Source organism: Chaetodon auriga, chromosome 20 (genome assembly GCF_051107435.1).
Source record: "Chaetodon auriga isolate fChaAug3 chromosome 20, fChaAug3.hap1, whole genome shotgun sequence".
Lineage (NCBI taxonomy): Eukaryota > Metazoa > Chordata > Actinopteri > Chaetodontiformes > Chaetodontidae > Chaetodon > Chaetodon auriga.
Window position 1 is genome coordinate 21,140,600 of NC_135093.1, and position 27,790 is coordinate 21,168,389.

Sequence of the window (27,790 nt, forward strand, 5' to 3'; positions counted from 1 at the left end):
CTTAGTTTATGATCGCATGATAGTCGCATTCAGAAGGAAGAAGACATTTATCCATTAAAATGTAATCAATACATGAAAATGTTTTGTGAACAGCTGAAAAGAAAGAGTATTTGCGAGCAGTGGGATTAAGAGTACAGCAAACATCAGCTATCCCATAAGTGTCAAGGAACAGTTGGATTGAGAGGGGCGCTTTAGAGGTTGGTATAGTCTTATCTGAGCTATGGTCCAATCTGGGGGCTAACACGCAATTCATGTCTCCACCAATTATCAAGTGGTGTTCATTTAGATCAGGTAATCGGGAAAAGAAATTAGTGAAGAATGTGGCGTCATCCAGCTTAGGAGCATAAACACTGGCTAAAATAACTGGGGTGTTACATAATTTGCCTGTAACGATGATATATCATCCCATAGGGTCTGCATTGACCTGGGAGGAGATAAAGGGCACATGTTTACTAATAAGAAATGCTGCCCCTCTTGATTTAGACTGAAGCTTTGAATGATAGACCTCACCAACCCATCTAGTACGCAAGCGTAGGGTGGTCAGATATTTTTAGGTGAGTTTCCTGGAGGAAAACAATGTCCACCTTTAACTGATGTAGATGTGTCAGGACTCTCTTACGTTTCACAGGATGGTTCATCCCCTTAACATTCCAGCTAACAAACGAAATAGGGTATGTAGCCATCCCTCCTGTAGTTACATTCTGTGCCATGACCAGAAATAGTGATTATAATTGAATACTGAAAATGATTTATATATTAGGCCCTTATCTTTACATAAATCAAAAAAGAATGAATAAAAGTAAAAGTAAAAAGAAAAAATCAAACCTGTGTACAAAAACACCTTCAAGTCCCTCTTTCCCCCTGTCATTCCACCCATCCCAACTGGGTTGATCCCTCTCCCCAAGTAACAAAATCCACACAATGTGCTTATGCTAGGGAAACTACTAAGCTAAATGCTAAACTCAACAGAACATGAAAAACGGCGTCAACATCAATATATGTGGAATAACCCTTTGAAATAAGGTTTTAATTAACTCACTCTAACCTTCCATTATTTATATCTGAACTCACATCAGAAGGTGAAATATTGCTGTAAGTATCTCCTGGAGATACAGTCAGAAATAACAGTGAGAGGTGGCCATTAGCGGGCAGCTGTCACTTGTTTTGTGATGTTTTGTGTGATGTGTTTCTGGGCTTCATCTGGCGAAGTAAAGGTTTTCTCCACTCCATTGTAAGTGATACAAAGTCGTGCCGGGTGAAGTATGCCAAACTGAAGTCCCTCGACCCCACGCAGCTGCTGTCTGATGCCATTGTATGCTTCAGTGCCTTTTAACATGAAAACAAACGTGAAATGTTGATTAGGTTTGGTGCACTGTACATAGAGCATTGGGTTGTCTACCTGGTTCACCTGTGGTCTCATCTTCAGCCATGTCTGTGTCACCCTGACTCTCTGTTACCACACTGGCGATTGATGCTTGCCAGACAATTAATGCCATGCCTTAATCAAAGGGAGAGAGCTTCGGTGTCCCTGTGCTCCCACCTGTGGCACTTATAATTTGCCTGTGTAGAGTGATGCATTAACTTTATCGTCGGAATACTCCTTCACCTCCAACATGGTTCAGCTCTCAGAGCCGGCAGCATTGACAGCAGCTACAACATGTTGCCACTCAACAAATTCCCTTTGTTTATAATGCCAGAGTCTCAATCTCACAGTCTAAGAAATTTCTCCTCTTAGCTTTGCACTCTGACATTGCCATTTTTTGCACGGACATAGCCTACATTGGGATTATCAATGACCTTTATATGAACATCAATATTAATTAAGGATATTTCTTTAACAATTCATAGATAATTGTGGGGGTGAATTAGGTCATGTGTTGGGCTTGTGGATGTCCCACCAATTCGAAGTTGGTTTGGGATTTATAAAAGGAAATTACACACTGCCAGGCATAGGCAAGTTTTTATAAACTAAAATATTTTTTATTCTCTGCAGAATTTTATAAATGAGACCCCTGAACAATTAAAATATAGACCTTGTGGTGAGTTGCTCAGTGGGTCCAACATTCAGTTTTTACCTAGCCTGTATATGGGCAACCAGTTTAAACAATGTTTTTAAAATTTTTCTATGTTTACATCATTTACATTGCCTATGTACTGTATTTATGATTGAACAGACTATCACTATCAGTTTGATTGTCAGCTCTATGGTAATGTCTCATTTCAAGTGCTTATTATGGCAGTCTGCATAATGTTCAACCAAAACATAATAATGTCAGGCGCAGACAAAAAGAGGAAGGCAAGCAGAGACAAACATATTATACTGACACTCTTCAACCAATTTACCCACTGAAGGCTAAAAATATACCTGCAGTAAAACAGTGCACAATGCTATAATGTTGGGTGATGAGGTAAAAATGTATGAGTTTCACATCCTCAGTGGCACATCAGCCAACACATAACACATTCAGGAGGAAATGGCGTATACCCGCCATTGCTGTTCATTGCTTCTTCTTCCACCTAGTACACACACACACACACACACACACGCACACACACACACACACACACAGAGGCAACGAATGACGTAGGGCTCATGCTGCGAAAACACTGTCATGTTCTTATTGACCGGTCTTGAAATATAATATATTTTTACTTTAGTGAAAGTTGTTTTAACTGTTTTTTCAACGTAAAAATGTCCTTCATGGCACTAGTTTGGTATTTGTCAAGTAATACATATTCATCCGCTCCTACATGAGTGTTAAGAGCACAGCAATACCCGGATGGACTGTCATGGCCGCCGTTGCTGTGGTTCCACAGAGAGGAGAGAAGGAAGGCGAATGTTTCTGCTGTGTGTTTTTTTTTACCTTAACCTCCTTTTTATAATGTCGGACGTGGATGGGACGCCGCCCGAACTTCCATCGAGTTCATAGTAAGACATAACTGATTTTGTGTAACTTTGTATATCTTCGCGTGGGTGGGGGCTTTATTTTGGTGTAAAATAACTGGTTATTAAACTCCACAGACACTAACATTGTCGCGAAGTGGCTCATATATTGTCCATGTATTGAGATAAAAAAAAAATGCCACAGTCCAATAAAATATCACAGAGTATAGTCAGGAGTCCTTTGTTGCTGTCCGTCTACAGCCTGTAATTCTCCCACTAATGTAGCGTTCCCTCGCGTTTCCTAAACTTAAGCGACTATGGAACAAGTCACTCGAAAAAGTAAAAATACATTAAATTAAGATGTCGCGTTGTAAGGTTGAGGCAGAGATTGACATTTTTACAACATGTACTTGTCCCTGTGTTGTGGTACTGAGGCTGAGTGGAATTGCAGTTATGAGACGATGCAACTTTTCCTCTCATCTCCAAGCTTCATTTAATCTATCCCATCTCGATGGTGTGGGCCTAGAGTAGCCTACCTGTCTGCAGTGCAGGTGTTCACCAACGTCGTGCTCAGCTTTATTCCACTATTAGTTTCATATATGCACCTTTATGAGTAATAATAAAAGCTAAGTAAGCTTATCTCTTACATAGTTGAATTTGATTTGCATAATATTTGGGAAATCTATATCATGTTTTCAAGTTTGTTGTGTAGGTTAATGATTTAAAGAAGCCAAGGTGTTTGTCAACATAATGTTAGCAGGTATTAAGTTTGAAGTAATTGGGGCAAATAAGTCATAAAACCATGGTAGCCATATTTCCCACAACATGGCTTCCTGATCCACAGGGTTGACAGCTGACAGAGACATATGGAGTTGTAGGCTGATGAAGGTCTCCTGCTGATCTTACATAAATACTTTAAAAGTGTAATGTGCCTGTAATTAACGCTATGTGTTTAAAAGGCAAACCCTGTTGCATTTTCCTTATCTAATTACACCTATTTGCCTTTACACCAGGCACATATGCAACACAGGAAATATCAGGAAAAATACTTCCTTGTGTTGATTCTCAGTTATCTTGATGCTGCTTCCATTACCCTGTCACTGCTGATGCAGTGGAAATTATGTTGACTATGCTGTGGGGTTAAAAACATCAAAGCATGTTGTACTTAAACAAATCCACAAATATGTATTGTTTTTAAGTTTCCATGTAATTAATTAGATGAACACTTTGTGTTGTCCTATGAAATGTCAGAAAATAGTTTTAAAAAAACGCCTGCTCCAGTTTCCCAAAACCATTGTAATGTCTTCACACTGCTTGTTTTGTCTGAGTAACAGTCCAAAACCCAAAGGTATTAAAGGGCAGCACCACTGGTTTTCCACATGAAAATGTGCTTCCAGGTGTTGGGAATTTCTACTACCTGTGTGGAAAAAGTGGTATAAACCTTAGTGGCCCTGGAGGGAGCTGTGTGAATCTGACAAATGGCACTACTAGCACAACACAGCTGAATCTCTGACTAAACTGTGGGTGATCAGTTGCATTGAGGGTAATGTAGGCACCGAGTTTTGACAGGGAAGCTGAAATGCGTTGTATAGAAAAGCTATGGAGCTGCTGCATTGCCTATGAGGTTTTTTTTATGAATTGATTTATTCATTTATTTTTAGCTGTCCACATGAATCCAACAGTATTATAGAAGTGGAGTTCCCTTTTAATTCGGGCTGCACTTAATGATTATTTTCATTACCAATTAATCTGCCGTTTTTTTCTCGATGATTTGTTTAATCTACACAATGTCAAAAAATTGTGTTCTGGGAAATTGTGATGAGAAGTTTTCACAAAGTGACATCTTCAGATTACTTTTTGTTGCTTTTGTCCAACCAATAGTCCAAAACCCGACATTTCTTTATGTACTATAATAAGTGACAAAGAAAAGCAGTGAGTCCATACATTTAAGAAGAAGAAGCTTCAGCTTGGACATGTTTGGTAGAAAACAATGACTTAAATGAGTATTACATTATCTAATATGTTCCCAATTAATTCATGTTGACTAATAATTTCAGCTCCACATTTAACACTGCATTAGTTCTGCCATAATAAAGCATATGACCCTAAAGGCACTGGTTTGTTTTTCATGTAATTCTAACTATGTAGCACCTCTCACTTTTAAAATTGATCTTGTACAGGGTGTTTACCTGTTTAGGCTCTAATGTTACTAATTTGTAAAGCAAATGCACTTGTAAATATGAATGGTGCTAAGGAGCCTCAACTGCCTCAATTGATCTTGCTATCAGTGAAAAGCCAGTATTTGATATCCAGCTAGTGATATGTATGTGGACTATATGTCTCTGCATGGCTTGAACTGCAGTTCATGTTGCATGATGCTCAGCAGAGCCAGTGTTTTCTGCCTCCTGTTGATAGTTTTTAATGCTCACAACATTGAACAATAACATCAAACTAATAATAATGACATGTCAATATTGATAATTTGGGGTTATATCACCAAACAAGGTGTGAAACAAAGGTTCTATTCTCACTCATTTGTTCATTCACAATTACATGTTTCAAACATAATTTTCCATATTTAAATCACACACATAGTGAAGAGTATTTAAAGTTAAATTGTACAGCTTAAAACCTAGAAATTTGAATTCTATGCTTCTGTCTTACAGGCACCGTGGCCACACTACAAGCTCTTCTTCAGACACGACATGCATTAATGTTTGAGTTTTTCCTTAAGGAATACAGGTAATGACTGCTTCTTAAATGTTATTTTTGCCATTTATACATAACCTCAGCAATGAAGTTATAACTTCAGTGTGGAAAAGAATATGTTTGTTAAGTAGAGGAACTTGCCCAGTTGGTTTGTGTTTTGGGAATTATTTCACTGGTGTAGACATTAATTTTCATCAGTTTTGTGCTATGTTTTTGTCAACAATTATCATATGATTATTGTTATTAGTGTGACTACTAGAGGCACACTTATGACCAGTTGTATCTAACATATAGATGGTTTTCGTGGTTTTTAAGTATTCATTTTAGATTTTTGGCAACACCCTGAATACAATGGAAGTGAATGTTATATAGTATTTGTTGCTCACAGCACTGAAGCTTTTTTTCATAGAGATTTCTTGAATATCATGTAGTCCCTTTGAAAACTCTTGACAGTGTGATCTGTAGATTATTCCAGCTGACAGGGTCATTGTCTCTGAAAAGAGATGGTTTTTTAAAACATAATTTCTTTTCAGTAGTGTGAGCACCACAAAATACATTCCATTCACATCCATTGTATTGGTGTAGAAACTCAAGAGATGGATATCTCAAGTGAGAAAATATTATTGTAATTTGGACAAACTGACCCTTTAACATATGCAGTGATACACATCATGTTTGTTAGATATAGCTTGGCAATGCAATATTATCTCTTAGCAACTTTCATTGCAATTAGAGTAATTCTGAGTTTTGTTTTTGCTGTATGGGTAAAATGTCTAATGAAACTTACATTGTACACAATAAGGTCAATAAGTAACATAGATGAGAGCTGCTGCCTTCCTGAGTCACAACAGTTTTTTAAACAATAATGTATATTGTTATGCTATATGCTAAGCTGCCACAGTTTACCAGAGTCCTGTGACTAGCTGCTCTGGCTATTTTGTGCCCTCTTTGTTTATTTGTTGATGAGGCTTTATCTGGTTACTAGAGGGAAGACTGAATAACAGAAACACCTCCCTGTATTATAAGATAATCCTTTGATTGCCCAGAGGGAAAATTTGAACGTTACAACAGCACAAAGACAGAAATAAGTGCAGACAAATAGAGAGCGTAAGTAATAGATAGTTAAATGTATATAAAATTGAAATTGGAACTACACAGAGCAATTAAATTCAAAATACATAAGCAATTAGGCAATAGCATTACACATATAATAACAACAACATCTAGTGTTGCACTCGAACTAATGTGCAAGCAAAGTCGCCAACGTAAGATTAATATGATACCATCAGCTAAAACAATACACACCAGAACGCTATATTATATGATTATAGAGGATAGAGCAGTTATTACTCACAGCTGGAAAATCTGTACTGTTAAAGCAGCTTAGACCAAAAAAGACAAAGATAATTAGCAGGACACCATACAATAATTATCAACAATAGCTTAAAATGAGTGGGAGAATATTTACTGTACATACGTATGTACACATGTAATACAGTGCAGTGGTAGCCAGGTAAAACCCAGTGAGGTGGACATAGGACAAATACCGCTGACCCATCACCCATCTTGGAATTCTCTAGTATTTTATCCTTCTGTCCCGCTGTCCTCCTGTTTAAATATTTTACCACAAATCAGCTATTTGAGGTGTTTGCTACATTCCCCTACAGCAGGTGACAGTATGTAGAACATTAGCTGAAAAGTTTATTGACAAAGAGTAATTCACTCAAAAGCACATGCCAATAAAACCAGGAGAATTCATGTGAGAGGCATGGAGTACCTGCCAAAAAGGCTAAAAGTTTATGCAAGTCTCTCACCAAATAGAAGGAGGCTTGCCTGCAGGTCAGATAAGGTCATGCTATAAAATATGCAACACAGATTTTAGTGTATCACACAGAGGAAAGGCAGCGTGAGCCGGAATGGCAAATCTATTAAGCACGAGTGTGCAGAAACATACTTCACCAATGACTGCATTTATACTGTCTCTGCCATCCATTTTCATAATCACCCTCTCCTACCAATTGTCTCACTGCCAGAAGCCTCTCACAATCACAACTGAAGCATAATATGTAAGTGATGTGTACGTATCCTTCAAGTAATACATATTTAAACTAAGTGCTGAACTTGTGTTCTTTTGTGTCTTCATTTAAATAATTCAGGGATGTTCATAGCACTTAACTTTCAACCCAGTATCTGATTTTCACCACCTAATTGTGGTCACTTGTAGGAACTAGTTAACCCAAACTTTGTTGCTCTGATATCTTAAATCAAGTGTTTGCCTAGTGGTGATTTTATGATACACTATGTGTACCCTTGTATAATGTAAGGGATATGTGGACAGTAATAAGGACAGTGGGATGGCCTAGGGCAGGGCGCTGGAAAATTTCCCTTCTTTTCAAATCCCAGTGTTGACATGTATTCATACATGCATTACATTGCAATACAGTGCAAGTATACTTGCAAGTTGTAGTGTAGTTATTGATTAGGTAATTGAAAGCTGTTGAAACGTGTAGTGCAGGGTGAGTGTTTGTAATGCAACACAGTGTAACAGAACCACAAACTGCAGCCTCCAAAAACAGTTTGAACAAAAACTGGACATTATTCATGAAGCCTGCATTAGTTTTAGTTAAATTGACCGAATAAACTGAGTTACCAGTGTAGTGGTTCAAAACATTTATAAGCTGAAATTATCAATGTGATATGTAAGTTAAAATGGGAGAGTACAAATCCTAAAATGTGATACCAGAGAGGAGATGAATCACTCTGTTGGTGTTTAGAGAACTACAAAAGTTCTCAGTCCACTCATTGTTTGTTTGGCCAAGTACATACACCAGCTACAGAGAGAACTTTAACCTACAGCCAAATATCATTTTAAACACTGAATATAAAGCAGAGGTATCGTACTGGATTGCTTTAGATCATATAGGTGAAACTAATAAAGTGGCTGGCTTGTACATGCCTACACAGTCCTAAGCAGAGGTCTAATCAAATAAAGTGAAAACACCTGTGTGTGGACCATGGGTGTGTAGGAGCATTAGGTTATGACATACATTGGCGACATACATTATATTTGTCCTTGTCACCAGGATGCTTCATCACATTCAGTTTTGATGCTACATTGGACATTGTTGTGTGCTATTGTGTATTATAGTGCAAAATAAACAGTAGAAGTTATCAGGTCACAGAGCAAATGAGCCACATGCTGTGCTCTGTAGGACACTGTCGGCCATGTTGGTGTTTCTTTTTGATCTGAGTCATACTTTTGATGAGGATGCTCAGTGACGTAGCTCTCACCTGTTACTTCTTTATTCATTTTAAATGTGGTTCTTCACAGTCAGGATTTTCTTTATTTCTTTTTTTGCTTACTTTTTAGCTTATCTCATTCATCACAGACACAAAATATACTCTCAGCAGCAGGTGAACAAGTTCCTTGCCAAGCTATTGGTTCAAAAGAGGTGAAAGCGATCAGAGATGAAGATCAGAGAGACAGCAATAAGCTGTCATTGTAATGCCATAGCAAGCCTGATGCACAATCTGCAAAATTCTTTCACAAAAAAAGAGGTTTTAATCAGGCAAATGCACAGGCTGTCTCTCAACTTTTCACTTTAAGATATACACTATATTGAAGAGCTTGAGAGCAAGAGTGTAAGAAGTTAATTTGCATGCAGGCATGGAGGAGGGACTCAAAGTATTCTGATTGGTGGGATTTGTTTCTTCTAACCTGTCTGACTGAACATTCAGTGACCAAGCAGTATACTTCCCAAGCAATGTGTCACTTCCGTCTACACTGACAACACTGGTATGCAGCCTAGAGTGAACAGGAAGCCATTTACCCCCACACAGTCCTAATTTGGAACTTTGTATGTACATAGAAGACAATCTGTTAGCTAAGCAGACCCTGTGAGCAAACTGTTTGTTAATTAATGTTGATCAAATGGCCAAATGTTTGTAATACTTAAGATTTCAGTTGTGGTTCATATTGTAACGTAAAACTATGGAAAACCCTTTCACTGACTCTTTGTCAATACAGAGTCACACTTAAAAAGGCTCACTGAGATTATTGCTTACTTTATGTGCTCTAATATATTTTTTCTTTTATTTATTTTTGGTGACAATTCAGATTATTTTTGTTTGGTGAAATTTCCCAGTCAGAGATTGAAATGTTTTTTACGAACAAAGTTTGACATGTCGGTGTTCACAGTACACTAATAAATAACATTAAGTAACGGTAAACGTTCAACAAATATGCCCACTGTTTCAACATATTGTTCTTTGGCCCATTATTCATTTGTAACTAAATGGTTTTATCCACAGAATGTTAGTAATCATCCTTACATATGGCAGTGGTAGCGCTCAAGAAATTTCTTATTGTGGGAGACTGGGCTTTTCTTTTTTCTAATACACTGAGCTACTTCTAAGATCTACAAATCAATGCTTATTAGCTGGTGAAGTATGAAAATGTGCGATTATCTTCTGGCTTATATACAGTCGTATGAAAAAGTTTGGGTACCCCTGACAATTTCCCATTATTTTCATTTATAAATCATTGGGTGTTTGTATCAGCAACTTCATTTTGATCTGTCAAATAACTGATGGACACAGTAATATTTCAGCAGTGAAATCAGGTTTATTGGATTAACAGAAAATGTGCAATATGCATCAAAATAAAATTAGACAAGTGCATAAATTTTGGCACCCCAAGAGAAAAATCACATCAACATTTAGTAGAGCCTCTTTTTGCAAAAATAACAGCCACTAGACGCTTCCTATAGCCTCTAATGAGTATCTGGATTCTGGATGAAGGTATTTTGGACCATTCTTCCTTGCAAAACATCTCCAGTTCAGTTAGGTTTGATAGTTTCCGAGCATGGACAGCCCGCTTCAAATCCTCAGATTTTCAAGGATATTCAAGTCTTGGGACTGGGATGGCCATTCCAGAACATCGCACTTGTTCCTCTGCATGAATGTCTGAGTAGATTTTGAGCAGTGTTTTGGGTTGTTGTCTTGTTGAAATATCCAGCCCCGGCGTAACTTCAACTTTGTGACAGATTCTTGAACATAATTCTCAAGAATTCGCTGATATTGAGTGGAATCCATGCAACCCTCAACTTTAACAAGATTCTCAGTACTGGCACTGGCCACACAGCCCCACAGCATGATGGAACCTCCACCAAATTTTACTGTGGGTAGCAAGTGTTTTTTTCTTGGAATGCTATGTTCTTTCACCACCATCCATAACGCCGCTTTTTATGCCCAAATAACTCAATCTTTGTTTCATCAGTCCATAGCGCCTTATTCCAAAATGAAGCTGGCTTGTCCAAATGTGCTTTTGCATACCTCAAGGGACTCTGTTTGTGGAATGTGCTCAGAAAAGGCTTCTTCCGCATCACTCTCCCTTACAGCTTTTCTTTGTGCAAAATGCACTGAATTGTTGAAGGATGCACAGTGACACCATCTGCTGCAAGATGATCTTGTAGGTCTTTGGAGGTGGTCTGTGGGTTGTTTTTGACCATTCTCACCATCCTTCACCTTTGCCTCTCTGATATTTTTCTTGGCCTGCCATTTCTGGCCTTAACAAGAACTGTGCCTGTAGTCTTCCTTTTCCTCACTATGTTCCTCACAGTGAAACTGACAGCTGAAATCTCTGAGATAGCTTTTTGTAGCCTTGTTTTCAGGTCATTTGAGAGTTGTTTTGAGGCCCCCATCTCGCCACTCTTCAGAGGAGAGTCAAAGAGAAGAACAACTTGAAATTGGCCACCTTAAATACCTTCTCTCATGATTGGATGCACCTGTCTATGAAGTTCAATGCTTAATGAGCTCATCAAACCAATTTTGTGTTCCAATTAATCAGTGTTTAGTAGTTACAGGTATTCAACAAAATGACAAGGGTGCCCAGATTTTTGCACAGAATATTTTTAGCATCTGATTTAATTTCATACAACTTAATATTACTACACTAAAAATCTTTGTCTGGAAAACACGTCAATAATCAGCTTTTATTAGGAAATGAATGGTATGTCACTGTGATCATTTTTTGTGAAGACAGAGTAAATTATTATGCAGCCTCAGAGAGGTGCCCAAACTTTTTCATATGACTACTGTATACTGTTTTTTGGATGGTAAGGTATACTGAGTTTCCCCCCAGGACAATGTTAAGCAAACTTTTAAGCCAATCAGATTCTGATGTTTTTCACACCATGAGCAATTCACTTTACTGAAATGGCATATCTGCTGTTTTTATTTGAATTTTAATGTTTTACGTCATAAAGGTGTATTAACTTGTGATTTTAGTAGATATAATCTTGATTTCAAGATGGCCCACCTCCACTATTAAATACTGCAGCAAACCTTGTGTGATATGAGTGGGCATGAAATCATGATAAACCTGATCACCAAAGACCCTGTACATACATAATACTGCTCTACAGCAATATGAAATGCATTTGGTATAACTGAGATCCTTCTGCCTGTATTAATGAAAACACATTTGATTTCTTCTCTTTCAGACATCTGCAGGTTTACAACTATGGAAGAAGACTTCACAATACCTCATGATTCTGCCAAAAACTGCCACATATCGGTAAGAGAAGATGAAAAAGAGAAGGTGAAAGACTTTGTGTATAAGCATTTCAGAGAAGTGACAGATGGGTCACTCTTCAATAATGCAGAAGAATCTTCCATTAAGGAACATGGGAGTTACACCAAGAAAGATAAACTCTCTCTCAATAAAGCCCATTGTAAAACTCAGCAGGGAGCTGTCTTTTCTGGAAAGATTCTGAGTTTTGAATGCTCAGTTTGTAAAGACAATTCCACATATAGTCCCAATGATCTCCTCAAACATTTTCAAGCGGCTCATAAAGGAACCCTTCCTACATACCCCTGTGACCTGTGTGGTTTTGTCACGAACGAGTTCCCTGCACTTCAACGCCATCGGATTGAGCACAGGAATACTCTGGTTACATGTGAGCTCTGCAACGATGATGTTCAGTACTCTCTGCTTTTGCTTACCAGACACTACATCATGTGTCACAGTCTAAATGGACAGTTTAATTGTGACTGGTGTGAATTCACAACTGTGGATGCAGGTACATTTGTCCAGCACATCCATCATCATAATGAGAGTCCTTGGAAGTGTTCAAAATGCAGACATATCAGTTTGAATGAAGAGGATCATCATAAGCATATGAAAGCTCACTCGGGTACATTCCCCTTTACTTGTCAGATCTGTGGATATGGGGCAGCAAGAAGTGAGTACCTCAAAAAACACATGGTAGCTGTTCACAAAGAGGAGGCTGAGAGAAGGAATGTATGGAAGAGTATAGAAGACAACGGCACTCCAGCAAATTCATCTGCAAATTTAAAACTTTGCCTAAAAAGGAGTGGTGAATCTCAGGAGGGTCAGAGGATATCGAAACTGAACTGTCTTTCTGGGAGTTTACCAAACCAAAATGGCAGGCTAATCAAACCAGAGATATCCTTAGAGGAGACTCACCTCTTTGTGGATGGGACTATAGCAAGAAAAGACAACAAAAATTGGAGCAAAAGCTGTCATAACACAGAGCAGTCACTGCCAGTAATGTTACAGGAGTGTGACAACTCTGCAAGTTCTGATGCTGCTGGTCACACCAATCCAAATGGACTGACTGTTCTGATGATAAAGAACAAAATCTCACTCCCCCCCAACTGTACAACCAAAGTGATGGGATTCAAGATGGTTGATGGCAAAAAGCATTTAGTTCTCAAAGTAATACCAACAACAAAGCAAGACTCATCCGCTCAGAACCATTCCTCAGTTGAAGATATGGGCTCCTCATCACCAAATCCTGTGTTGGATAAAAGTAAAGTTACTATGGAGAATGGGGAATACTCTGATAGCAACACCTCAACATCACATTGCTTTGCTGTTTCACCAAGAAGTGCATCTTGCCTACAGATGGATCAAGATGAAATTATGGCAGTGAAAGTAAAGATTGAGGAGGAAGAAACCTCAGTCTGCAACCTTGATTCCAGCCCAGACAGAGATGATGTTGAGGAAGAAACTAATGCTGTACTAAGTAGGCCCATGACTCCTGCAGAAAAGTTAAATCCCATGGCAAATGAGTTTGAAATTGTCCCAAGTCAAACATCCTCCCCAGAGAGAGGCAAGTTTGGTAGCAACTCAGTCTCTGCAGCATTTAACTCTGATGCAACCAGCCATAGCGGTTCTAAAATCAATAATACTACAACAGAGTGTGCTGGTAAGGTCACAGGTTTATATTCACCTTCAAAAGTTGCTCAGGACACATTGCTTTCCAAACAAATCTCCAAAAACGGTGTTGAAAACTGTGTGGCTGCTGATGAGTTATCAGAAGCTGATACAATAGCTGAAAAACTCATTGACAAACACAAACAGAACTCTTACTCTAACACTATAGAAAATGGTGACCAATCTTCTCAGAATACACCAGAAAAGGACAGCTGTGATAAGGTTAGTACTGAGATTAAGCATAAAAATGGCCAACGAAATTTTGAAATGCTTTTGACAAATCCAGTACCTCCATCAGAGTCATCCCTACCTACTTCTGGTTGCCACAGAGAAAGTTCCATGGGCTTGGAAAACTGCACACAAAATTCACCCAACCAAGAAGTATTTACTTTTCACAATTATTCCAAGGAAACATTCAGCACCTCACTTAACACTAGCCAGAACTCTGATGATATGTATGAACATTCAGAAGACAAAGAAAGTATTTGTGAATCATCACAGTTTAGCATGACATTGGCAGAATATCCAGAATCATCCACAGAAAGTGGCAATGGAGAGGGGTTAACTCAAGAAAAGAATCGGGAGAGCATAAAGAAGGTGTCAGATAGTGATATTGAAGTTGATGAGTGCATAGCTGACGATCCTCCCACTGAGGATGAAAATCCTGAGTCAGTGCTCCAAGACTTTAATATTATCAAAATTGAGGAGGAGAGCATTCCTGTATCCAAAAAACAGTCTGAAACAAAAAGTAGTTCAACCTTGTCGGGTAGTTTTGTCGAGGAACATTCAGATGCAATCATTACCCAACAACTGAGTAAGGAAAGAGTTGGATCTTCTAGTTCAAGCAGTGATTCTTTGAAACAAACAAAAACGACTCTACGAATTCTTCAGTTACCAGAGGGTAAGCAGCAAGTGCTCCTGAGGACTACAGAGAATAGATTTGCCATGCCAGTGCAGGTCAAGGCCACTCCAGGTTTCAAATTGATAACCAATTCTGCAAATCCTCAGATCAATGTATCTTACATGAAGCCAGCAATATCAAGTAACCCTACTGTAACCCTTACTCCAAACAGCAGGAAAATCGGTGTTCCAGCACCAAAGGCAGGAGCTACTGAAAAAGGGACAACACTTCTCTCTGCTGTTCAGCCAGGTGTTAGCACCACTTCAAATCACTACTTCATCAACAGCCCAGGTTTTAAGGGTCCTGTACTCCTTTCAAGCACACCTCATAATACACCTACAGACAAAACAGCAAAGACACAGCCAACTTGCTACTTAGTGCAGAGGTCTGTTCCATTTGTTCAAAACCCCAGTACTCCTGGCCTCAGACTGGCAAATACACAACTCCCACTGAACACACGGCCAGTTGTAGCCATGCCCGTGAGCACTGCAGACAAACCCAGCACTCTGCAAACTGGTCGACAGGCATTCCTGCTCCGATACATTTCTCCACCCAAATCAGGACTAGTATTGAACTACCAAGATGCAAAGACTGTGACTCAGTGTAGCCAAACCAATGAAAGTAGTGGAAACAAGGTCATATTTAAAATTGTCACTCCTACTGGTAGCCTTCTTACAAGTGGCCCTCCCACCTCAAGCAGTCAACCTTTGTTTTTGGCAACGAGACCTCAAACCCAGTGTTTTCTGGTGTCATCAAACAAAACTAATGCAAATACCTCCAATGGAGTAAAGAAATTGATCACCATACAAAATGCTGCACAGAAAGATGTCAAGGAATCTTGCATTTCACCCACTCAGATGAATGTAAAGATACCCCCGTGTGAAGGAGAGAAACCTATCCTAGCCCCAAGGCCAGTTCGACCTCCAAGCCAAAGGAAAAGGCGCAGGAAACCATTATTTGACGAGCTTCCAGCAACAGTGCATAAAGCTAGAAGACTCACAAATAAAGTACTGACTGAGAGAGAGACTGCTGTGTTATGGAAGCCTGTAGCCAAAGAAGTTGAAAGGACATTGAGACTTGCCCCTTTCAGTTCTCTACAGCAGGTCAAATGCCCTCGTAGATACCAACCTGTTGTGGTGCTCAATCATCCAGATGCTGACATTCCTGAAGTGGCCAATATCATGAAGGTAGTTAGCAGGTATAAAGGTGCTGTTACTAAGGTCTCTCTGTCACAGAACACAGTTCAAGCACTCTCTGAGCTCAGTGCTCTAGGGAAGAATTCCTTGACCAAAGGTGCATCATCTCACAGTGATGATCCAAGACCTCGGCCAGTTCGGAGTTCTGTCCGAGAGCGATTCCTCCTGAAACTGAAGTTAAGAAAAAAAAGCAAAAAAAAGTACGAAGTGGTAGAAACTTCATCAGGTTGTAGACAAGAACCTTTGGTGTTTGACTGCTGGTTTTGTGGTCGGCTCTTCAACAGCCAAGAAGATTGGATTGGCCATGGCCAGAGGCACCTCATGGAGGCGACTAGAGACTGGAATAAACTGTTCTGAAAGTTTTACATCACCTTTAATGGGTGGGTTGATATTCTGTCCTTTTGAGGTGGAACAAATGGTTGAAGTTGTATATTTTTTAATAACCTTCCACTATATGTTTGCTCAATTTCTGTTCCTGTAAATACATATTCTTAAGTGAATCATAGTTTATCTTTTCATAGGTGCATATTCTGGTAAATTATGTACTGCAAGTATGATTTATATCATGCACGCACAGGTCAAATTGAACTGTGAAAATGGTACACTGTAATTAGGAGTTGTTTTAAGAGGACTAGCTTAAAGAAAGTGGACAATGTCAGCAATGGTTGTATGCAGAGTTGGTTTAAATTACTCAGGTGATTTCATATTAATCTGGTTTGTCATTTTTGCTCATAAATTTCAAAAAAGCATAGGACTAGTTTAAGGGACTTTTGTATATTTTATTATCCTGCACATGAGGACAGGTATATTTGTATAGCTTAACTCTAAAGCTTGTAGACAAATTCAGTTGTTTTGCGATTGTGATGACAAAAACATTCTGGTCCAAATTATTCCTTTTTGTATGATATTTTAATTGAATGGGACATAATTTTACACTATTCTCTTGTCAGGATTAGTTTACAGTTTCCTTGTCAGGATTTTGTCAACCAGTAGCATGCATTTGTCAAGACTAGAGATGAGATTTTTCACAGTAATGTCTTTAGTCTAACAAGTGTTGCAGATAGACGGTTTGCCGAAAAGAGAAATTCTGTATTTGTTAAACTGGGATGTTATCATGGCTCTCTGTCAGAAATACAGATCCCTATGCAGTTTTGATGCAACAAGCTGTTTTTTTGTTGCTTGTGCACATGTTGTGAATCATTTGAATTTACGTTTGATTTCTGAATTTACTGATAAATCTTAAAGGGTCTGTTAATTTGCATTCATATTGCAATTTGTTGAGTTACAATGTTAATGCATTAAAAAGGTCTTGGTGGAGAATGTTAACATCAACAGAGACTTAATATGAAAGTCACAATGCAATGTGGCATTAATTTCCAAAACTTTAAGATGCAGGAGTAAATAAAATGGCTGCATTCTTTTGATCATTCATAATTGGTATCGGAAAGATTGAGTAATTATACCCCGTGTGTCAGTAATAAGGTATACCAACAATAGTTGAACTAGGGCTGCAGCCAGATTATTTACTCTATTGATTTGTCTTCAGGTTAACTTCCCTATTAATCCACAACTAATCAAGTGTTAGAATATAGTGAAAAATACAAAATCACTATTTTCTAAAGACCAAGATGATGTCATGTCTTTATTTTGTCCGACACCCCAAGCTATTTACTTTATCATCACATCGTACAAAGAGGCTGTAAATCATTACAATTTAGAATCTGGAATGAGACAAAGTTTGCCATTTTGGTTTGAAAAATTAGGATTAATCAATAGATTGTTTTCTATCTTCCATCAGTGAAGCACTATTACAGATATGTCATATTAAAAGCCTGTTTAAACCACTGGAGGGGCTTGTAATATAAAACATCTTTGTAGGAAGTACATATTCTTATTGACAGGAATTAAACAACAATTTCAAAAAACAGCAAAGTGGAAGTGAGTGAAATCGGAGTGATGAGTATGACATGACTGTTGTTCTGATGGAATTCATGCTGTGGAAATGTAAATTAATATGACTGACTGGTCCAAATCTGACCAGCTAATGCAACTAGACCAGTAATAATGTTGAGCCCTGTGTAACTACACCACACTGTACTAAATATCAAAATTTTAGCCACTTGGACCATTATCACAGGACTTTGGGAAATGGAAACATTGTTTGCCACTTGTTACTGTGTTACTGCTGCTTGTGTTGAATAGAGCAAGGACAAAGATAGTTGTTAAGATGAGAGGGCTTGGCTGGATCACAAATTCTAAATCTTTTTGTTGGAATACAAAATGCAATGGAGAATTTTTAAACTGTACAGGATTAGATTATGGTGTATATAAAAATGTGAAACAGCATTTTTTGACCTACATTTACTATAGAACAAAGTACACCCAGAGACCCCAGATAAAAACACAAGTCATTTTCATACATTTTTTAACTGTATTTGGTTCAATAAAGTTTATTGTTACTATGAAAAATTTCAGAGGTGGTTTAATAGTTACTGTGATGTTTTCTTTTTGTCATGCTCTGTAGACACTTTAAGTGTAGTAAGAGCCCTGAACATAACCCATGTGTTTGGGCCCCGCATTAACTGTCACCTTTTTACTGCATCAATGTTGTACTGTGAATCTGCTCACTGTCATCGAGTCCAGTATACTGTACATACATTTGTTTTAATGTTACACGTGACATACTTTTTCTAAATGGGTTTTAACGATTGTATTACATGATGGTTGAGCCCTGGAATGAATGTTCAGTTCCATTTAATATGCAAAAGTGAACAATGCAAGCCATGCTAACATTTTTAAATGTTTTTTTTTTTCTTTTCTTTTTTTCTTTTTTCTTTCTTTTTTTTTTTTTTTAGTCCATTATAGTTCTAAACAGCCAGCCTCCAGTTACTGAAGTTCTGACCTAAACAGGGTCCACTTTTCACCAGCATTTGCTAAATGTTCATTTCAGTCAACCACTTCAATCAGCAACAGGGCATTTTATACTAAATTAGGGTAATTTACTGAAATAATTTCCTGTAAAACTCCTAGAAATGTATCATGAGTAGTAGCTACATTCCACTCATATACGTATGTGACTTAACCATTGAAATGAAACATACTTTCAACTTTCATTTGGTTCATGGGGTATTATCACAAGCTGCTTTGAAAGAATTGTTTTAATATTTTGGAAATTAAGCTTAAAATCACTCAGTGATTGAGTGTTGAATACAGAGCTGGAGTCAGGCTGTGTTTAGCCTAGCTTAGCATAAAGATTGGAAGTAGAGGGAAACAGTTAGCCTGGCTCTGTCCGAAGTTCAAAAATGCACCTGCAAACACATCTAAAGCCCAATCATTACCATGTTATCTCTGGTTCATTTCATCTGCACAGAGAAGTAAAAAGTTTGTGGTTTTAGGGGGACTTGGAACTATTTCTTGGCCAACAGTTTATTTGCCCAGTACTTCGTTGCAATGTCTCTGGCCACAGTGCAGGTTGTCAGATACACTTAGTGAACACAGATTTTAGTATAGTTCTGTTAGCTTGACCTAAAAACAATACTCATGAAAGCTACAAGTCTGTTGTGGACAGTCTAGAAATGGTTCCATTATGCAGCTCCCTCGAAAACCGCGAATTGTCGTATCAACATGTCTTTGCTACAGATAAAACAAGCGTGATACAACATGTTAACTGGTGAGCTTGAACCTGTGGATGTATTTATTTTATATACAGTACATCTTGACTGAGTGAGGCTAGAGGTTTCCCCCTGTTTCCAGTCTGTATGCTAAGCTAGGCTAACTGTGACCTGACTCCAGCCCTTTACATTAGGCACATTAGCTTGATATTGATTTTCTCATCTCATTTTCTGAAAGAACATGAAGCATATTTCCCAAATTGTTGACTTATTTCAGTAAGTACACAGTTAGAGTACATGATTAGGCCAGCTCACCATGAGACTGAAAACAGGAAAATAGTTCCACTTCAATACATTAGATTGATATGACAGAAAGCAATCAAGTTTGTTTCCCAAAATTTTAAGGTATTTAATCTTTAATGAAACCAGCCTAACCAGCTGCAGAAAGCTGACTTCTGGTCATATTTTTTCCCTTCAGATGGAATGAAATCTGCTTTTCTTTACAGTTTAAGCTAAAAGTGCAACTGATATCTTCTTAAATTTCTGTACCGTTTCTGAAAAAAAAAAAATCACAACTTGACGGTTATGCAAAATGTCCAACATGACAATAGTATTCAAACTTTGTTTAAAGGGTCTCCTATCCTAGAAATGTGCATGTGGTTAGTATTTCTCTTTTCTTTTTGGAACAAATTTCATCAAATCAAGGGCTCCAATTTATAATACTGCTTACGCACAGTTACTGGATATAAAGTGATTAAAGGTTCTAGTTTTAGTTTTACTTTTGTCATTGCAATCCTTATATTAAGGGATATCAAGTTTTTTGATGTTTTTAGAAACTGAGAAGTAACTCATGTCAGCATTATATTGAGATTCGGGATATTATTAGTCAAATCATAAGTCTGAGACAACTGAGTACATATTTAGCGCAGTAATTTAATGATAACATGTTATGTTGAGCACTTTTTCAGCCCACTTTCTCTTTGATTTTATAACTCAACCTCAGCAAACACCAAATGAACTCCAGTTCGTATTTCAGTTTGTTTCAGATGGGTTTATGTGTGTTTCTTACTGATTACATGGTTTCATTTACATGATGCAAATGCACAGTATGAAAACAGCCCTGTTGTTTCCTCTTTTCTGCTTCCTCTTCGCTGCTCTCAACCCAAAGAACTATTTGGTTTTATCTTGAAATTTCAAAAAGAAGTATGTTGATGGAGTTTCTAACAGTACACGTGAGTTCTGCAGTGTGATCATTACAAACCACTTATTAAAGGGGGGATACACTCCTAGATCAGCCTATTTTGTCACAATGAGCCTCAAATTAAAAATGAACAATTCTTGTAATCCATTTCAGTTTATGCACAAAGACAACTTCTACAGTCCAGCCCTGTCGGTTGCCCCTTCACTTGTTAGGATGATGATGCCCTGCCACAAATAGATTGTAGGTTTCAACCCTCAAATGCTGAACTCCTCATGTACAGTAAAGTGTTCCTGTCCAACAGGCTTTTCACATCTTTAATGAATCTTTTGTCATGCTAAGTGCCTCAAATGTCCTTTGGCAGGTTGACAGTGTGTACTGTATTATTTTGTTCAATGTAGTGGTGCACTCTCCTCTAATAAATGTACATTATGAAAACAAGTTTTTATTTTATTTTTTTGTCTTATGCTGATGATCCTGAAAAGATCCACATGAGGGCAGCACAAGACAAAATGTTCCATTTTTTTTACTACATGAATTTGACTCAGTTGAAGAACTTTTTACAAGAGTTTCAGTTTTATGTGGGCCTAATCATAAACTAACTGCATTATGTGCATATTGTAGATAATTCTGATGTCAGGCCCTACAACTGGCTTCCTTGGAGTAATGAGTAAGTTGGACTGGAGTCAGAATTGTCTTTATTGGCCAAGTGTGTGAGCACATAAAAGGAATTAGACTCCTGTTTGCATTGCATTGCACTCAGTGTACTTGCGTAGGAAAAGGACATACAACTCAATGAGACGTGAAACGTTTAAGGATGATTTGTCAGATCATACAGATTATGTCATGTGCTATTATTATGTGTTATTATCTATATAGTCTCGTTGACTGCATTTTTTAAAAAAGTGAAAAAAATCACATACACCCAGTTTATTATGTTCAGTCTAATACAACAGTCCTGCAATACGTCTTCCCTTCATGACAGTTCTAATGTTCAGCTTTTAATTGAAACATCTGTATCACTGAAGGTAGGCTAAAGAAGAAACACATCTCTGTAGAAAGCAGTACAAAGGACTCCAGAGGATTTATTGCAGGGACGTTGTATTAGATTTGTTGATATTAGCCAAGTGAACCTAATAAACTGGGAAGTGAATGGATATTCTTATTTACAGAGGACTTTTCTAACACTCTTCAGGGAGCACACACAAGCCATTTATTCATACTCTGCAAGTTGATGATCAGCAAACCAATGGCAAATCCTTAAGTTTATGTAATCATTTCAATAACAGAAAAAAACTGCCCCTTGAATTACAAAGTATGGCAGCTGAAAGCAGCACCCATCACAGGCACATTCTTATTAATATAGAATTTTTGACCATGATTCAGCTTGAAACTTTTCCTCCAAAGCTGTTTCAAAACTGTCAAAACTAAGTGAATTCCGACACTGTATAACACCATGTCCCAAATCCATACTACATACTAATTCTATATAGTATGTACGACATACTAATCAACATCGTATACTGTTTGAGCAGTTAGCATACCAAAAAAATCAACAGCGTTTTAACAGGAAATGATATGACATAATAATGGCATGTGATATTAGACATCAATCAGACCATGACTTGGGGGAGCTGCTGCCAGTTAAACTTCACAATAACAGATTGTTTAGATTTAGAGTTAGATTTTGAAATTCCAAGTAACATTATGAGATAGCATGTAAAATCTCCAGATGTAGTGGTTGTAGCTCCTTGCAGGCCATATACTGTAAACAAGAATACAAACTTATCATAAGAATAATCTTCATTTATAGAGCACCAAGGTCACAAAGTGTGTCACTTGAAATCGTAAAGTAGAATATAAAATCAAATTAAGTGAATTAGAGTTTTTGATCAAGTAGATAAAAATCAGCAATCTCAGATAAAATAGAAAATTCAAAAGACCTAAATGAGGTACGATGATTCAAAAGAAAAGACAAACGTTATTGATCATACGCAGTGAAATTGTGTAAGTATTGTAAGTGTCATTACAGCCTTTGCACAGTATAGATAAGTGACCTTGACACAATGCATTGTATATACACCATATATGCGCAGAGAGTACAAAGTGTATTAAGGGCAAGTATCATATACGGTAAGAGATGAAAATTACAATTGACTAAAAATTGCCTTTGAATACTTGGAATATCAATAAATCATCACTAAATTATCTATTGGTTGATTGACCAATCAACTAATGACTTCAGCACTAAAGTGTTTTAGTATAATCATGTTCAAGTCAATATTTCATTGCAGTGATCAATAAAGAATGTAATAAAGTACAGAATACTAACTGTTGTGCAGCAGTGATGTGTATGGCACCTGGCTGTTGTGTGAGTAATGTTGACTGAGTGTGGTGGAAACGCTCCCTCTGGGGATTTCGCATTTACGTTGCCCTGCATCATCCACTGGCTTTGATGTGTTTCTTGAAGCGGACTGAAATAAACAAATGAAATAAACAAAATAGATCAATTAAACAAACATCAAATGAAATCAAAATTCAGATAAATAGAAAATGTTGCAATATGCCCACTGTAATCTAAAAATGTTGTGTTAACTGAAGAATAAGCAGAAATCTGTTGTGTATAAGTAGGAAAAGAGTCCAGTGTGAAGAGAAATCGGAGAGACATGTCCAGAGGAAAGGCAGTGCAGCAGAAAGAATGGACACGTGCAGAAAATTTGCAATAATTAGGCATGAATAGCATAATGTGAAACAAAATTAAAAGAGCTTGAATCTTTAACTATGTGTATATAGCATGTCATGTAGGCAGATGCAGGCAATGGGCCAGTGCAGCAGGAAGACAGCCAGGTCTGCAGGCTTCTGTAGGGCTTCAAAATAGGTCATGTTCACATCAGGGATGTCTGCATAATTTTTATGACTTCTCCGCTGCTGAAGTGGTTCAGGCCAGTGGCCCGTGGCTGTGGAGGAAAGCACTGTGTGGGGGATGGAATGGATGGAGGAGACCTCTACATGAAGCATCATTGTCAGAGATGCAGAGACAAACAGGAGCTGACTGAAGACTTTTTATCTCAACTGATTTCTCTCTCAGTCACATTGATGGAATCCTAGTGAGAACAGCCCATGGATTGTCAATGTGAAACATTAAGTCTCTTCTAAATGTTTAGTCACATAATGTGTCACTGGGTGAATATGACCGCCACTGAGTCAATGTGAATACTCTGGCTGTCGTGCAGAACAAGCTCATGGATTCACAGCTCTGAAGTCTGTAGTTGTATTTGATGGTTTAGGTTCACATCACCTATATGTTACTGTCAAAGAAAACACAGCCACCCACAGCTTAGCATTGATTTTACTTGTTTAAGATTAACAGAGACAGAAACTAACAAGAACATTCGAAGGACGAACATTATCATTGTCCATCAGGGTCTCAACAGAAGGACTTTCCCGCTATCCAACACACCAGTTTTCTTGTGTTGGTGTTTCATTCCTCCTCCTGTGTACGTATACACATGCGCAATCAATGGCCACAGACTAATCCCAAACATTACTCATTAATTCATATCATACAGTTATTTGATTTCATTTTCTGGAATTGAATAATGGTTTAACAATATTGAATCACTCCCAAAAGAGTTGCTCAGTTGGACTCAACAAACTGAAATACACAAACACATTATTAGTGCGAGCTACTGAGTGTTAAATATTCCTTCTGTAATCTTAATCTTTATTTTTTGGCTCAGCACATATATAACTGACAGCATTAAATTCATCTTTCCATTTTTTATTTATTTTTTTAATTTTTTTTACATGTAACTTGATTAAAAAAGTGTGTTGCCATGTTCCATTAAATCCATCTTTGTTGTTTGTGTAGTATACATAATTGATTTACTATATATCAGTTGCATGTTTGCCCAGACCTCCACACAGTAAGTAAACTGAAGTGCCTCATAATTCAACATTCACTTTGCTTTGCAAATTTGGACGTTTGTCTTATAAGCTTTTGATATATTCCATATTAACTCCACCTATAGCTATTGTGCAGCAGCACACTTCTTAAGTTCAAGCACTTCATTTTCAACAAAAAAAAGGTGTTTTTACAGGCTCTGAAGACTGAAGATTTGTGGCCAAGTAAGCAACAATCAGAGGTGAATTTCAGAAAAAAAAAAAAAAAAAACATCTTATCATTTATGAAGAGTCAAAAACTCAAAGTCTCAACCAATCAGCTTTGTGTGGGTGTGATCATTTGGAGTAAGATGCTGACTGAGAAAATAAGTTTTAAGGCCTTTTAATGGTACGCTATGCAGGGTTTTCCTGAAAAACAATGTATAGACTCACACTTAAGTAATCCCTCTCAATCAGCACTTATGACCCTCTGACGATGGTTGGCGCTATAAGGTCAGGGCTTTATGAAAGGGCAGCAACCAGGTACCAGACCGGAAGCAGCACATCTTCAAGAGTAAGCTATGGAAGCAGCGCAGAAATTGCAGTACAAAACGAAACGTCAAGCGACAAATGTTCCAAAATGAGCACTGAATGAGAGGACGGGGATGAAGTAATCACTTTTGCCTTTTACTTTGAAATAATTGTGTATTGAACTTGCGTAAACCTACTCAGACTTGTGAGTAGGTTTACACACACACACACACTGCTGAGCCGAGGAAAATTGTGGAATGTAGTTTAAGTTGAAACTTCCAAATTCCTTGGAAAAAAAAAAAGAAAAAAAGAAAAATAGGATTCCCGATGGTCATCACGGCCCTGTGAAGAAAGAGAGCAATGACTCGTGCTGTGTCACAGTAAATCTTTATTTCTAGTGCAGACAACACAGTGCTCATATTGGTACTCCCTTCGTCTTACAAGGTGTCACTTTGTTTCTTCACACTGTTGAGAAAATCCACGATAGAAGTGAGAAATCAAAAATGTCACAATAAAATGGTTTCATGTTTGGACAGCGTCCTCCAGTGTCACTTCAACACGAACAGGTGATCCCTGCCCCTGGACTGAGAAGATGCTTAAAGCTGTCGCAACACTGAGACACAACAACACGTCACATGTACAGTCATCAACGTCAGGCAGAGGGTTAGTGTCCTTTGATGATAACACCTATGCCTACATCAAACTGGGATATGTTGACATCTAAGTGAACATCTGTGTTTAACCTACAATATATTTTAAGTAACATGAGTTCCAGTATGAAGGCCTGAATATGGCCACACAGTAGAATCAAATGTAAGGATGAGTTTAGCTGAGTTAAATTCAAAATGCTTATGCACTTTCACTTTCCGAATGAGCCACGGAACACCATGAGCCAAGTGTGTCTGAGAGGGCTCAGAGCAGCAGGGCTTACTGGAAAAAGCCTGCTCAGAGTGGTCCGAGCAAACTGACTACGATCAAGCTTGACAAATATTCTCAACTCCCAATCTCTCTTTCCACAGTTGCATCGCTGTGACATTATATCTATATCTTGTTTTAAAATGCATGATGTAGGGGACTTGGCAAATGCCAGAGAGGTTATTATTTGCACTAATGTGGATAAAAGTGCAGAACAGATTTTTGTTCGCTCAAATCAAATAATTCTTGACCTGATATCAATTTATTTACAAAATATAATTTATGCACTTGTACAAAAAAAAATCCATGCTAAACATGTCCATTATGTGCACAAAAATGAGACAGAAATATAATTCCATACATCATGAAGTTAAGCCAACTCCATGACAGCTGGGCCAACTTGGACTTAATGAAGGCTGTGAGATTGGGTTAAAGGCTCTGTAAAAAGCTAGCAGGTGGACCTTAGGTTAAGATCATTGTGTCAAACTACTTCTCTCAAGGTCAAGAATGACCTTTCACTGCGTGTATGGAGCTGGAGCTGGAAGGTGATCAGCACACCCATCAACACCTTTAATTAGCACACTATGCCTGGTTTCTTTAATCCACACACACACAAAGATGTAAAAATGACACTTTGTGGTTTTATGGGAATGCTGGAACCTTATGCCATGCTAAGCTAAGCTAATCATCTCCTGGCTCAAGATTCATACTTAACATAAAGAAATGGGGTTGATATATATCATCTCACTCTCAGACAGAAAGCAAATGAGTGTTTTTCTGTAGACGACTTTCAGCCTGAAGAGCGCTATGCAAACCCATTTAAATCTGCTCTAAGAAAGAGAAAATGAGCCTGATTCATAGTGAAGTACGCCTGGCCTGACTGGTAATGTTGCATTATGAAACAACTCATTGAAGAAAACATGGAAGTTTTTGGAACGACTTGAAAGAGTTGCTGATGATCCTCTAAAACCTGAGTTCAAGTTTGTATGATGCTACAAACTATATGATCTCTAAAACTCATTGAGAATGAGTTGTGTGTAGTTTCTCATCACAGTGAAAGCTGGCACATAATTTTGGCACTATACAAAGTTTGTGCTTTGTAGCACATTGCACTTTTTTTTTGGAATTATTATCTCACCAAGTGAGGGTTATTATAGTACATACTAGTGCAAGATTTGTCAGACAAGAGTCTATTTGGCAGCATACATAAAGTTTTTCTATAGAAAATCTTCATAGGCTTCATAAATTAATCTTTATCAAGATATTCAGAAATGTAAAATTCTGCAAGGGTGGATCCATAATAATAAATACATATAGCACAAACACACCACATTTGTATGTACCTACTCATGCACAGTTGCACAAATAAAAAACACACATGCTCACACAGATTCAAAGTGTCTTCACATGTGGAACCACTCATATTTAAAATGATATTGTGTCTAGCAATGCCATAAGAAATGTAATAACATTAACAAATATAGATCTTTTTAAAACAGTCAATCCAAGTATTTAAAGGTGCAATCAGTGATATTTTACTGCCTCTTTGCATAATACTTTATACCCCCAATGGTTTGCAGATACTGATCAATGCCGGTCATTCCTCCTCAATGGCTGTGAAAAAGTCTTCTGAAAACAGACCCAGAAAACTTCTCATGATGCGCTTGGCACAGCACTTTCTCCTTGTGGGGTCATTTTTTAGTTTTATTTTTTATGAATGA

The 27,790-nt window shown here is 37.8% G+C and overlaps 1 protein-coding gene across 1 annotated transcript; it reads left to right on the forward strand.

Moving 5' to 3' along the window:
- Positions 1 to 2,547: 2,547 nt before the first annotated feature.
- Positions 2,548 to 16,425, forward strand: LOC143339104 (zinc finger protein 518A). Its single transcript, XM_076760126.1, has 3 exons — positions 2,548 to 2,929; positions 5,551 to 5,626; positions 12,097 to 16,425. Exon 3 carries the CDS (start codon positions 12,117 to 12,119, stop codon positions 16,287 to 16,289), a length of 4,173 nt encoding a protein of 1,390 aa, XP_076616241.1. The 5' UTR covers positions 2,548 to 2,929; positions 5,551 to 5,626; positions 12,097 to 12,116; the 3' UTR covers positions 16,290 to 16,425.
- The last annotated feature ends 11,365 nt before the right edge of the window (positions 16,426 to 27,790 follow it).